General features: G+C 35.6%; 2 protein-coding genes across 6 annotated transcripts in view; one reads left to right on the top strand and one right to left on the bottom strand.

Annotated features, from left to right (window-relative positions):
- LOC107714593 (complement C1s subcomponent-like) overlaps positions 1-4,406 on the bottom strand; it is a 9,217-nt gene extending 4,811 nt beyond the window's left edge. Inside the window, exons 1-5 of one of the 2 annotated variants that reach the window (XM_016520470.1) lie at positions 4,386-4,406; positions 2,612-2,713; positions 2,176-2,374; positions 1,114-1,289; positions 864-986 (exon numbers count right to left, since the gene is read on the bottom strand). In XM_016520470.1, coding sequence (XP_016375956.1) covers positions 864-972 — 109 coding nt within the window. In that variant the 5' untranslated portion in view covers positions 973-986; positions 1,114-1,289; positions 2,176-2,374; positions 2,612-2,713; positions 4,386-4,406. Of the gene's footprint in view, positions 1-863; positions 987-1,113; positions 1,290-2,175; positions 2,375-2,611; positions 2,829-4,385 lie in introns of those variants that run through there. The other variant, XM_016520471.1, reaches the window with a different exon arrangement.
- A 551-nt stretch (positions 4,407-4,957) lies between these two features.
- LOC107714612 (tumor necrosis factor receptor superfamily member 3-like) overlaps positions 4,958-13,159 on the top strand; it is a 14,175-nt gene continuing 5,973 nt past the window's right edge. For 3 of the 4 annotated variants that reach the window (XR_001636996.1, XR_001636997.1, XR_001636995.1), the window contains exons 1-6: positions 4,958-5,468; positions 8,710-8,835; positions 8,925-9,080; positions 10,662-10,755; positions 11,383-11,459; positions 11,601-11,717. Coding sequence is in view for 1 of the 4 variants with exons in the window: in XM_016520506.1 (XP_016375992.1) it covers positions 5,435-5,468; positions 8,710-8,835; positions 8,925-9,080; positions 10,662-10,755; positions 11,383-11,459; positions 11,601-11,717 (604 nt within the window). In the remaining 3 variants the exon portion in view is untranslated. The remainder of the gene's footprint in view (positions 5,469-8,709; positions 8,836-8,924; positions 9,081-10,661; positions 10,756-11,382; positions 11,460-11,600; positions 11,718-13,159) is intronic. The other variant, XM_016520506.1, reaches the window with a different exon arrangement.

Here is a 13,159-nt window from a genome sequence, read left to right as displayed (position 1 = left end):
ATTATGGATTTTTGAAAATTACCTTTCATGCAGTGTGTAACACAGCTCTAAGTGGTGGTGGATGAGGAGATACCCCCTGACAATGTAAAGCGCTTTGAGTGCCTAGAAAAGCGCTATATAAATGTAATGAATTATTATTATTATTATTATTATTATAAGTGAATGAAAACATCCTGCCAAGTTTTAAATCTGAAAGTGCAACGTGTATAAAGTTATTGTCGCTCTAAAGAAAGAGTCGACTCTGAGTCATTGAAACAAGTCATTTTTAAAACGAATCCCAAGCCGTTTCATGTTGACGTCAACATGAAACATTAGCATATTGCCCGCCCACTTGTTGGTCTTTTCTCGTTGGTCTGAATGAAAATGCAAATTCATTCTTTGCCACTAGGTGCTGATTTTGGAGTGGTAAAAATAGCGGTTTCCCCAGTAACGCTGTACACAAAGCAGCACTGCACTCACAAATGCTGCTTTATCAGGCATTACAGGCAAGATGAAATGAAAATGAGACCAATCGGACCAATCACTGCAGATTAGCGTCACGCAAAGGAGGTTTCTCTGTGGAGTTCCCTATTCTCTTAGAATTACAATGATTATTAAAACTTAATAGTTATAGTCTATGGTGTGAATGGCCCTTTAGTCTTGTTGCTATGCTGATTGTTTAGCACATTTTAATCTTTTTCTTAGTGGAAGCATATACAAATTATGAAATTATTTTATTTCAAATTAATATTTCATGTCCATGTATTCATTTGCTTGCTAAGTAGCTATGTAAAATGTGTAATAATAAAAACATTTTTTTATTTTTACTAATGACTGGATGAACATGACAGCCAAAATACATGTCTCAAAATCTCATTCATTACCTTGGCAGGTGTGCTTATCAGAGTCAAGGATGTAACCTGGTCTGCAGAAACAGCGATAACCTCCAATGTAATTATTGCAGAGTTGGGTGCACTCATTTTCAGGGTCCATACACTCATTAACATCTAAAAGTCAGAAAGATTTGAGGTTAAAACTCAGATCAGCAATAACTGATAACACTCTCAGCGACCCACAAATAATCTCAAATGCTTTCGGCCCTGTAGTCAATGTATTACTCATTATGTTTCTCACCCTGTGTAAAAGCCTCGAAATCCAGTGTGTCTCTCAGTGTTTGAGTAGTCTGCAAGAAATGAAACAGAGAGACAACCACCAGGGGAAGAGTGGAGGAAAGCGTTGACAGACGTCTGCAGCTCCTTCATGGACTTGTGTCCACATATATTGAAAAGAAGCACCTCATCTGCAAATAACTGGAGAAAAATAGTTGTCACTTACAAATACACAAATCTAAATAATCTATGTAAAATATACACTGTAGTAGATCTTTTCACACAAACACTCTCTTGAAAGGAATAGTTCGCCCTGAAATGAAAATTTGCTGAAAATTTACTCTTACCCTCAGGCCATCCAAGATATATGTGAGTTAGTTATTTCATCAGAACAGATTTGGAGAAATTTAGCATTACATCACTTACTTACCAATGGGTGCCGTCAGAATGAAAATCCAAACAGCTGCTAAAAACATCACAATAGTCCACAAGTAATCAGCACAACTTCCATCCTGTGAAGCGAAAAGTTGTGTGTTTGCAATAAACAAATCCATAAAGATGTTTTTAACTTCAAACCATTGCTTTCAGCTAAAGTATGAGTCCCATCCATAATATTGCCTACTCCAGTGAAAAATTTACCTTGTCTGAAATATGCACACATCAAGCACCATTTACAAGCAAAAACAGTCCAAAACAGTCTGTGGATTTTTATGTGAGAGGACAACAGGGGGTGGATATTTTCACTAGGGAAAGCAATATTATGGATTATGGAGTATTTTAGCCATAAGCAACGATGTAAAATTAAAACACCTTAACACAAGATGTTAATCGATGGGCTGGATTCGTGTCGATTACTTGTGGATTATTGCAATGTTTTTATCAGTTTTTTGAACTCTCATTCTGATGGCACCTATTCAGGGCAGAGGTGAAAAAGTGGTGTAATGCTAAATTTCTCCTTATCTGCTCCAATGAAGAAACAAACTCATCTACATTTTGGATGGCCTTTTCATTTTGGGTAAACTATTCCTTTAACATAAAACTGCACTTCTAAGTGCACAAAGATACAATTTGCATTTTGTACACACACCTTCAAGGTGTCATCCTCACACTCAAAGCTTTCTTCTAGGTCCAAATGTATTAGAGTGAGTGTGATTTTGTGTCCAGTTGGAGCACACTTTTTCCAAGTCAGGTTGGAATGGGGATCATACCCTCGTGGATGTCCAGGTGACTGCACCCATCCAGCCAATGACACTGACCCACACACGGGAAAGAGAAGGACACTAACACTGGACAGGAAAGGAAAAATCAGGAAAAACATAACAGAAAACGAGAGAAAATAGTAGGAAAAAAATTTGTAAAGTAGAAAAGAAAGGGATAGACAAAGAAAAGGAAGCATGCAGTGATAGATAGATAGATAGATAGATAGATAGATAGATAGATAGATGGATATAGAACATTCAAACTTATAATCCATGCAACATTTTGTTAGAGGAAAAATACTATGTAGAGAAATAAATTCATACCAAAAAACGATCATGATGAGTGTTAAAACACAGCCCGCTTTCTCCTTCTGCACTTTCACTTTCATGCTCTGTGTGCATCATCATGTCCAGCCCTCTTTTCCCCTAAAAAAACAGTCAACATACTTAAACTGAATGTTTCCCAACATCTGTCAGTGGGCGTTCACCTTGAACTGACGTGAACTGGAGGGGGAACATGTAGTGACTGCTCCAGACAGACTGTTGTGGGGATATACATCATATTAACATTAATTATGCATTCATTTAAAGCATATTCAGTTCATGTTCAGTTCATTCAGTTCAAAAAAAGTATATTGAACTGTTCATTGTAATTTGAGTTCACAATTTAAAATAAATAAATAAATAAAAGTCAACATCTTTACTAATACGAACACTTATTCAGTTAACTGACAACTTATGCATATGAGCCAGAAACACATTTGGCTGCAGTACAATGCTGAAACCCATGGATGCACTTTGACCGGACAGTACGCCGCCTGGTGTCAGAAATGAAAAAGAGAAGAAAGTGAGGGGTGGAGACATAAAAGAGGAAGAAAAAAAATGAGTCAAATATAGATGAAATGGAAAAGGGAGAGAGTGAGAGGGAGAGACGAGAGCAGGTTTAGAGGGTAAGAAGAGAGATGGGGGCACGGAGGAAGACGAGGTTATCTGCACTGTATTTTTTGGATGTTTTCCAACTATTTACCGTAATAACCACACAAAAAAGGTCAAACAATGTCATTATAAAATGTTGCATTGTATTCTGATAAGTCATTTTACAGCAGTTTGCTAGTATACTATGTACAATACATTGGTGTATAGAGCTGTTTAGTTCTATTTGTAATTGCTGTGGTGTAGTTTTAGAAAATATGTAGATGTGCATACACATTACATTTAATATTTTCTCTAATGCAACAGTACATTTACCAATTACATTACATGACCATTGCCAATAAATTCTACAAATTATGCTATATTACCAATCACTCACTCTCATATATTTACCTACAAATGAGCTAAGTAAGCTATAAGTCACCAGACAAAGGAAGTAAAACAGAAAGCTTTATTTAACACAAAACTAAGGAAGTAAAATTGTTCACTATTACAGTGTAGGCCATGATTCCCACTTCTGTTGTTGTTGCGAACCTGAAGTTTTGCCTCTTTTTTTTTTTTTTAACTGGGGTCCAGGGACTCGAAAGGGGACACAAGATGTGTTAAAATAAAATCCTTGAATTTGACATTATTACAATTTTAATCTCCTTTCTAAATATTCTTTGAAAATCATGAGCTAAATCATAATTATTTTATTGTTTTGACAACCATTGTTTTATGTTTCTAACTTGTGGGTAGAAAAATGATACAATGTTAACTTATTAGTATGTATACCTCAGATAACATAATCATTCAAATATAGTGGATCTTTATGACACCAGTAGTTCTTATGAATATGCTTTGGGAGACTGATTAGATGAGTTTGTTTACATCACAAGCATGATTAAAACACCTAAATGTACACAGTATGTTTTTGTTTAGTGTCTGTTCCAACGACAGCATATTTGATCTTAGCTATATGTTGGAGATGAGATGAATATGGTGAAAAAATACCTTTTTTCATAAACTATAGAATAAAATATTACATACTGATATGCAGAGGGTTCTGTGTCCCACAGCACGCCAGCACTTGCATCAGAAATTACAGTAAAGATATGAAACTACACTGTTAACAGTTCTGACCAAATGAGGAAAAGAGTAGGAACAAACGCACACACATTCTCACCGTGATGGTATTGTCTTCCACAAAGCTGTCTGTGGGTTTTACATTTACATTTAGTCATTTTGCAGACGCTTTTATCCAAAGCGACTTACAATTGGGGAATACATTCATCTTAAAGAGGCAAACAGACATTTGTTCAAATAAGTACAAGGGAAGGAATAAATAAAGATTAGGATGAAGTCAAGGTTTTGAATCAGACCTCACTTTTTTCTGATATTTAGGTCACACTGTGTGATTCAGAGTAGGTAGCAACAGATATTTGCAGATGCATTTTGCTAAAACATTCCTGCCCCAATCCAGAAAGAATTTAGAAAGAGTTATAGCCTAATATTATTCAGAAATCGTATTAAAACAAACTAAAAGTTTAAGCATAAAACACTTCATGGCAGTAGCTTTTGCTAACACAATACACTTCCTCACTTGTACAGTTGGTGTAAAACCTAGAGAACTGCCTCATTATCTCGAACCTTTGGCAGTCTAGCAGTAATTGAAACAGCTGTTTTAGTGGATGTCATGAGTAATGTTGACTGCTGTAATCTAATCACACAATAACTTCTCAATAAACTGAGGTCTCATGTTGACATTGTCTCTGTGCGCCTCACGGGTTTATTGCTGCACGAACAGGAAGGAAGGCAAGAGAATGCAAGCTCAAGTGCAGAGGGTGGATAGAGGTAGCGGGGCTTTCCAGCGCAGAGGGCAGAAAAAGAGTAACAGAGGGGGTAAAGAGTGGGTGACGTAAAAAGATACAGAAAGGAAAGAAAAAAATGATTCCCCTACCTGCAGCGGATGAACTGAGACGCCCCACAAAAAGACAAAGCAAGCAAGCGTGACAGACAAACAGAAAGAAAGAAAAGAGAAGAAGACAACTGACGCAATAGCTCGGCTCAGCATGACCGAATAATCATCAATTCCTTGGTAACTTGCGTGAACGGATCAAGACATCACTTCCATAATTGGTGTCAAGGGGTGTACAAGTCAACAGACTTCATATGACTGCACAAAACTGTTCACACTGAAAGGACCGAATCGAGAAAACACTGAACGTAGCCAAGATGGGAGATGTGAAATGCAGCACATGTCCAAAAGGTGGGATTTCTATACTGTATCGATACTGTAAAATAGCTGATTTAAAAAGTTATGGGAAGTTATCCATTTCTGTTAGAATATTTTTATATATAATATAGTGGGAATGTTAGCTCCTATTACAGAATCTTATTCTTAATTAGAATCTATTACAGTGTTTAATGTAGGCTTGATTCACTTATTGCTCATCAAAATACTTTGAGCAGCTTTATGAAAGCAGTTCACAAACCACTGTGTGAGAATAAACGATCAAGTTCGATCCTCTGTTTTTTATTACTGCTATTTTTACAGCGACATGATTTGAAGTTCATTTACATTAAATTCGCCTGTGTTTTGTGCTAATTTAGAGACACAGCTTGCCATTCAATTGACTGTAAGGCACAGGGTATTATTTTTACTCATCACATTGTTTTTATCAACGTGAAATCAGCCCACTCTGGCGTACTCAGGAAATCCTGTACTGGAACCCTGCTAACAACTGAGCTTTGATAGTTCCTGGAATTTACGCATAAAATAACACAGGACATTCTGTATCAGTTTGAAATAATGACATATAAGATGGACTAATATGTATGTATTCACCACATTTTAAAACAAAACAGCATTTAATTAATGAAAGATAGCTCAGGGGCACCTTTCCATTAAAATATTTCACAATGAGCTTATGTTTTAAATTTTAAATGTATATAATTGAAATGAAGCCAAAAGGCAATTTGAACACTTTCTGGCTATACAGACTTTAGCGGAGGATGTTCACAGTTTTAATGTGCTGAACTACACCTATGGTTATTCTGGTAGGACACCTGTGTGAACTTGAGGAGAACTGACTTCATACTGTACATGCATGAAAAATTATCATTTGAGAAGTATCATTTGTTTGCAGTTACCACTTGGTTTGATGTTTTTTTCTACTGCGATGAAATCCATACAATTAAAAAAAAAAAAAATATATATATATATATATATATAATAATATTCTGTCATCACTTACCCTAATTTTGTTCCAAAGAAGTATGACACTATTTCGTCTAGAAAGCACAAAAGAAAACATTGAATAATGCTTTATTGTGCTTTTGCCAAGGAAAGCCATTGTTTTCAACCACACTGAATACAAATGTATGGGCAAACAAACACTTTTCTTGTCTGCAGTGTTTTACAGCGACATGATTTGACGTTAATTTACATTCAATTTGTCTTGCGTTCTGTGGTAATTTTGTGACACTTACCAAATTATCATACAATTGACTGTAAAGTAAAAAATCTTAATGTTAAATGATATTCTAGGGAATTGTGTGCTTCTAATTTTATAGCAACAGTTTGGACAGGACCCTTTTCTATTCTAACATGACAATGCCTCTGTGTATAAGGCAAGGTTCAAAAATAAATAGTTGATTCAGTCAGTGTGGAAGAACTTGACTGGTCTGCAGAAAGCCAGCTGAACAACTCTGGTGTGACTATAAATGCAGACCTTGAGCAAAAAACTCATCACCAAACACCAATGGCTTGTATACACTATATGGATCCCCTTGTTTAGAACAGAAAAAGGCACTTCCAAAACTTTGGCAACAAAGATGGACGCATAATTCATGTATTTAAAAATTGTATTTCCATCTCTTTTGCAACAGTTTTGGAAGTGCCTAAAATGACTGTACCCATATGTACAAATCATTGGTGGTTGGTGATAAGTTTTTGGCTCGAGGTCTGCATTTAAAGTCACACCAGAGGTGTTCAGCTGAGATTAGGACTTTGCTTTCTGCAGACTGGTCAAGTTCTTCCACACTGACTGAATCAATCATTTCTTTTTGAACCTTGCTTTATACACAGAGGCATTGCATGTTAGAATAGAAAAGGGTCCTGTTCAAACTATTGGTATAAAATTAGAAGCACACAATTCCATAGAATATCATTATATGTTTAAACATTAAGATTATTAAAAGTTACTAAAGTAGTCAAACCTGTTCATTAGAAGGGGGTGTGTCCCAATACTTTTGGCAATATAGCGTAGATTATAAATGCTACATTTGTATGTGTGCTTGTGGAGTCTTGTGCAAAAACTGAGCTCTCTTTCTTTCTCAGGAAAATATATGTTTGCCAGCTGCAATGCCACATCGAGTACATATATATATATATATATATAATAATATTCTGTCATCACTTACCCTAATTTTGTTCCAAAGAAGTATGACACTATTTCGTCTAGAAAGCACAAAAGAAAACATTGAATAATGCTTTATTGTGCTTTTGCCAAGGAAAGCCATTGTTTTCAACCACACTGAATACAAATGTATGGGCAAACAAACACTTTTCTTGTCTGCAGTGTTTTACAGCGACATGATTTGACGTTAATTTACATTCAATTTGTCTTGCGTTCTGTGGTAATTTTGTGACACTTACCAAATTATCATACAATTGACTGTAAAGTAAAAAATCTTAATGTTAAATGATATTCTAGGGAATTGTGTGCTTCTAATTTTATAGCAACAGTTTGGACAGGACCCTTTTCTATTCTAACATGACAATGCCTCTGTGTATAAGGCAAGGTTCAAAAATAAATAGTTGATTCAGTCAGTGTGGAAGAACTTGACTGGTCTGCAGAAAGCCAGCTGAACAACTCTGGTGTGACTATAAATGCAGACCTTGAGCAAAAAACTCATCACCAAACACCAATGGCTTGTATACACTATATGGATCCCCTTGTTTAGAACAGAAAAAGGCACTTCCAAAACTTTGGCAACAAAGATGGACGCATAATTCATGTATTTAAAAATTGTATTTCCATCTCTTTTGCAACAGTTTTGGAAGTGCCTAAAATGACTGTACCCATATGTACAAATCATTGGTGGTTGGTGATAAGTTTTTGGCTCGAGGTCTGCATTTAAAGTCACACCAGAGGTGTTCAGCTGAGATTAGGACTTTGCTTTCTGCAGACTGGTCAAGTTCTTCCACACTGACTGAATCAATCATTTCTTTTTGAACCTTGCTTTATACACAGAGGCATTGCATGTTAGAATAGAAAAGGGTCCTGTTCAAACTATTGGTATAAAATTAGAAGCACACAATTCCATAGAATATCATTATATGTTTAAACATTAAGATTATTAAAAGTTACTAAAGTAGTCAAACCTGTTCATTAGAAGGGGGTGTGTCCCAATACTTTTGGCAATATAGCGTAGATTATAAATGCTACATTTGTATGTGTGCTTGTGGAGTCTTGTGCAAAAACTGAGCTCTCTTTCTTTCTCAGGAAAATATATGTTTGCCAGCTGCAATGCCACATCGAGTACAGTGTGTAAAACCTGCCCACGGCGTACATTTATTGATCAGGAAAACAAACTGAGCCAGTGTCGAGCCTGCAGGGAGTGCTCCAGCAGTAATTTCACATTCACTCACTCTGGTTTATATTACTAATAATTCCACATGTCCTTTTCAACAAGTAATGTTTGGGTATGTGTGTGACAGCCAGCAACATGGAGATGGTAAAGGAGTGTGAGGAAGACAAAAACACGCAGTGCAGGTGTAAGCCGGGATACTACTGTACACACATAAGTGAATCCCACTGCGATAACTGCAGTCCGGTCTCCACGTGTCCTCCAGGGGAAGGAGTTGCCTTTCGTCGTAAGTAATCAACCTTTGCTTACTCAACATTTGGTTTTCAAAATATTTGATGCCTTAGTCTACCTCCAAATATGACAATCCTTGAAATATTTTAAATTGAAATATAAAGATATCTACTTATTTAAGTCTCAGTTATACTGTGAAAAATGAAACTATTATAAATAAATATATCGTATAATCAGTGTTGGGGAGTAACATTTAACGGCATTATTTAATTTAATTTCAAAATAAATGTAACTGTAATCTGTTAGTTACTGAGAAAAAATGTGTAATTAAATAAGTTACTTATGAAATTGTTAACGATTACAAAGGGAGTTACATCTGAATATTTTCACACACACAGATTTAATTGATTTCTTTCCCAAATTGCATTGACTGCTCTTGCATTGACACTAGTGTTTCAGGAGTTTAGGACACAGAATAGGACACATGCTTGTTCGATAACTGTTTTATTTCGTTTTATTCGTTATATTAACTGTTTTATTTGGGTATATATATATATATATGCTTTATTTTTTTAAATGAACTGTTTTTCCAAGGCATTGTTAGATGCCAGTGTTTCCTGTCATAGCTATGCAAAGATTTGATTTCAAAAAGTATCATAGCTATTAAAATATTTCTTGTTATGATTTTAAATCTGTATTCAACCTCAGAATGATCTCAAAGTAAAAAGAGCCGCTAAAACCTGATTTTGTGGTGGCTGTGCTTCAAAAGTAAATTATTATAATCTTAATTCAAGTGATGAAGGATTTTGAAAAAAATCTGACAGTTATCAGTGTTGAGTACTACTGTAAAGTTAACCATTCCTGGTTTAAATGGTTGAAAATTATTAAAAGTTGAAAACATTTGTTAGACATTAAAAGTAATCAAATGTTATCAGCTACATTACTTTAATAAAGTAATAGAAATAAGTAACCTTCCACTGGACATAATATATAATTATGAGGTCAATTTGTAGGCCAATCGAAAGGCTAATTTGTCATGGGTCCCTTTGGAATTTCCAATGGGTTTTAGAATGGCGTTTTTTGATTTATGAGTAAAATACAAGCTATGCGCTACTTGCAGAGACTCTCACGTTTGGTACATAAATATTACATACCTCAAACGTGACTTTTGAAATTACTGGGCATTTTTAAAAACCTGACAGTTGCTACGTAAGGACCAAGATGACTGTTCATTTCACCAAGCACCTGAACTAAAGATGCTTTTGATAGTTGTAGTCTTTATTTAGCGGCTTGTTGGCAAAGTACATTTTAAAACAAAACTGCCACACACTTTCTTTAATCCATCTACATATCCTTCAATATGTCTTCATAAGCTGGTTAAAAGACTATGGGAATGGAAAATGAACCTAACTTAACTCAATCATGTCATGATGAACCATGTGAACATAACACTACACTTTACCACAAAATCCTGAGTGACTTATATATTGACAAGTCAAAAAATAATCAGTTGAGTTTGCACTGAAGCATGGATATGCCTGTTAGAAGATCTGCAATGGTCTGAACTACTTCCATAGACTGTTTAGAGTGGAATATGTGGCAGAAGGACTGCTGAATAACTGAAGCTGTGTTGCAGACACGTTCCAGAAAAACACTGTGTGCAGTCCCTGCCCAGAGGGAACCTACAGCGATGTGGACGACTACGTTTCCAGCTGCAAAAATTATACAAGGTGAGAGTCAGTGTTGTACATTTACAGTATACTGTAGCAATTTCACAATTGACAGAGTGACAGACTGACTTCTCACAAATTCACAGAATCCCCCCACACAGTGTATACATGACTAAAAAGTCCTTTAAATTGAAATGATCTCTTGCAAAACTATCACAAGCTTCTGACTCACATTATTTATTTCCAAGTTACAGAACCAAAGTTCTGCTTAACTTTTTCTCTACAAGGTACATCATTTTAGACCTATAATGGCCTTTCTTATCGACCACTATCTGATTTAAACAAAAGACAGAGGAGGAATGCACAGCTTTTATGTATAACCATTACAGGTTTTATGTCATTGTCCTACACGAAATAAGACCGCATTAATTTGCTTCCATTCAATAAAAGTGTAGACGTACACTGTGTAGGAAAGTGGGTGGGTATCACTTCCTTTCTCAAACTCCCTCTGATATACTCATACATATTTCTTTCCTTTTTTCTACATGTACACAAAGCAATACACACATACACAAACTAATATTATACACATACATAATAGTTTCCATGTAATTTTCCTTAGCTCGATAGAAATAAAACGTGACAATTTCCCTTCTTAAATAATTTGCCTCATTTGTCATTTTACAGTTGTGATGATTTGGGTCGACATCTGAAGGTTCCTGGGAACAGCCAATCAGATGTTGTGTGTGGACCATTTAAACCATGTAAGTCTCTATACCTCTACTGGAAAAACTCTTTTTATAGGAAATGTCACCATGTTCAATGTGTGTGTAAAATGAGTTGGAAAAAATCCTTCTTACCAGATCTGGATAATGGGTAAACTCACTATTTCTCCTTTGTTTCAGCTTGTTCTTGGATGTTACCTGCTAGTCTGTGGGCAGGGATCGTGGTTACAGCCGTGATTATATTTCTGATCCTGTTTATAATTTATTGGAGAAATAAGCGTCAGTCAAAAAGATTAGGTAAGTAAGTGTAATATATAAGTAACATATTAGGTCCCATCTCACTCACTAAACATGTGCACGCATGTATTTTCACGAAGAGATCATGATTTATAAATCATTTCCCACCTAATACAGTATGTATTCTACATTTACAATCAATTTTGACAGCACATATTTAGAGAGCGAGCGGATTTAAAATAAATCCGGGAATCATCAACATAGATATATAATATTAAATATGAAAACACTGATATAAGACTGAATAATTTTCTTAGAGGCTGGTCACAAGCATTTCTGCCCAGTGGTCAAATAAGTCAAGCTGACTTCATATCAGATCTGTAGGTTGTAGTTCTAGATTGACTGTAATTGTCCTTGATGATGGGTGAGCAGAATTTTGCACTGACGTACATAAAAGGGTCACTTAGCAGTACCGCATGTTTGACTGATGGGAAACCAAACCCAAAGTCTGTCACTAATACTACTAACATATGGAAGCATATAGGTAGCGAAATTCAATTTAAAATGCAATATGCAAAATGGCAATGCAATATTCAAAATGGCATTGTATTTCTGTATTTAAATGTACATTTTCCATTACCCATACGTGCAAAGTTTGGTGCAAAAGTAAAATGAAAATTAAATTATATAATTTACATTTGCCATTTCCAACAGTAGTCTTAATATGTCAATTGCATGCACATTTGAACGCTTTATAAATTGTGAAATGAAAATGAAAATGTATAACACAAATTGATTTGATATGTGTAACATGTCCAAGCAGAAATGGTAGCAAAATGATAATTTAAATGCTATTTGTCCTAAATGCATTTAGACTAACAGTTAGAACACTTAGGATTGCATTTTCATCATGACGCCGTGGGATATTTGTAGCAAAATTCAATTTGAAAATGCATTCCAAGCTGACGACGCCCACCCTCCGTCAATCATTGCTTCAAGGCAGGGATTGGCGGAAGCGTGGTACGTTTGGATCGTTTGAAACATGGCGGCTCGAGATCTGATAAGATCGTTGAATTCACTGGCAGATGAAGTGGAGCGTGAACAGAGAAATATATGAAGCATATTCCATGCTAAAATCAAACGTTCGAACGACCGATCGATCGAACGTCTTGAGCTTTGAGCGTCTTACACTGCGGGTGACCCACGTGACGCCAGCGTCTTGAAATTAGCTGGTTTTTAAACATTTAAGGAGCCAAGCTGCTGTGTAAAGACTATAAATGGACATTACAAGCATTACAATAATGATATTTTATACCTAAAATAATACTCAACCATTTCCTGCATCCTGCTGTACTTCCCTGAATAAGTCTTTAAAGGTGTTGTAGGCTAATAAGTCGTTCTGAGTAATAAATTGAAAAAGCTCCCACCTGTATATGACTAAACAAAATAACATGTAGTTTACTTAAGGTTCTGCTATAAATGTGTCTATTAAAAACATTAAT

The sequence above is a fragment of the Sinocyclocheilus rhinocerous genome, unplaced genomic scaffold (genome assembly GCF_001515625.1).
Source record: "Sinocyclocheilus rhinocerous isolate Xijiao unplaced genomic scaffold, SAMN03320098_v1.1 scaffold3008, whole genome shotgun sequence".
Taxonomy (NCBI): domain Eukaryota; kingdom Metazoa; phylum Chordata; class Actinopteri; order Cypriniformes; family Cyprinidae; genus Sinocyclocheilus; species Sinocyclocheilus rhinocerous.
The sequence above is the reverse complement of the archived record's forward strand: the minus strand, read 5'-3'. Positions and strand labels throughout refer to the sequence as shown.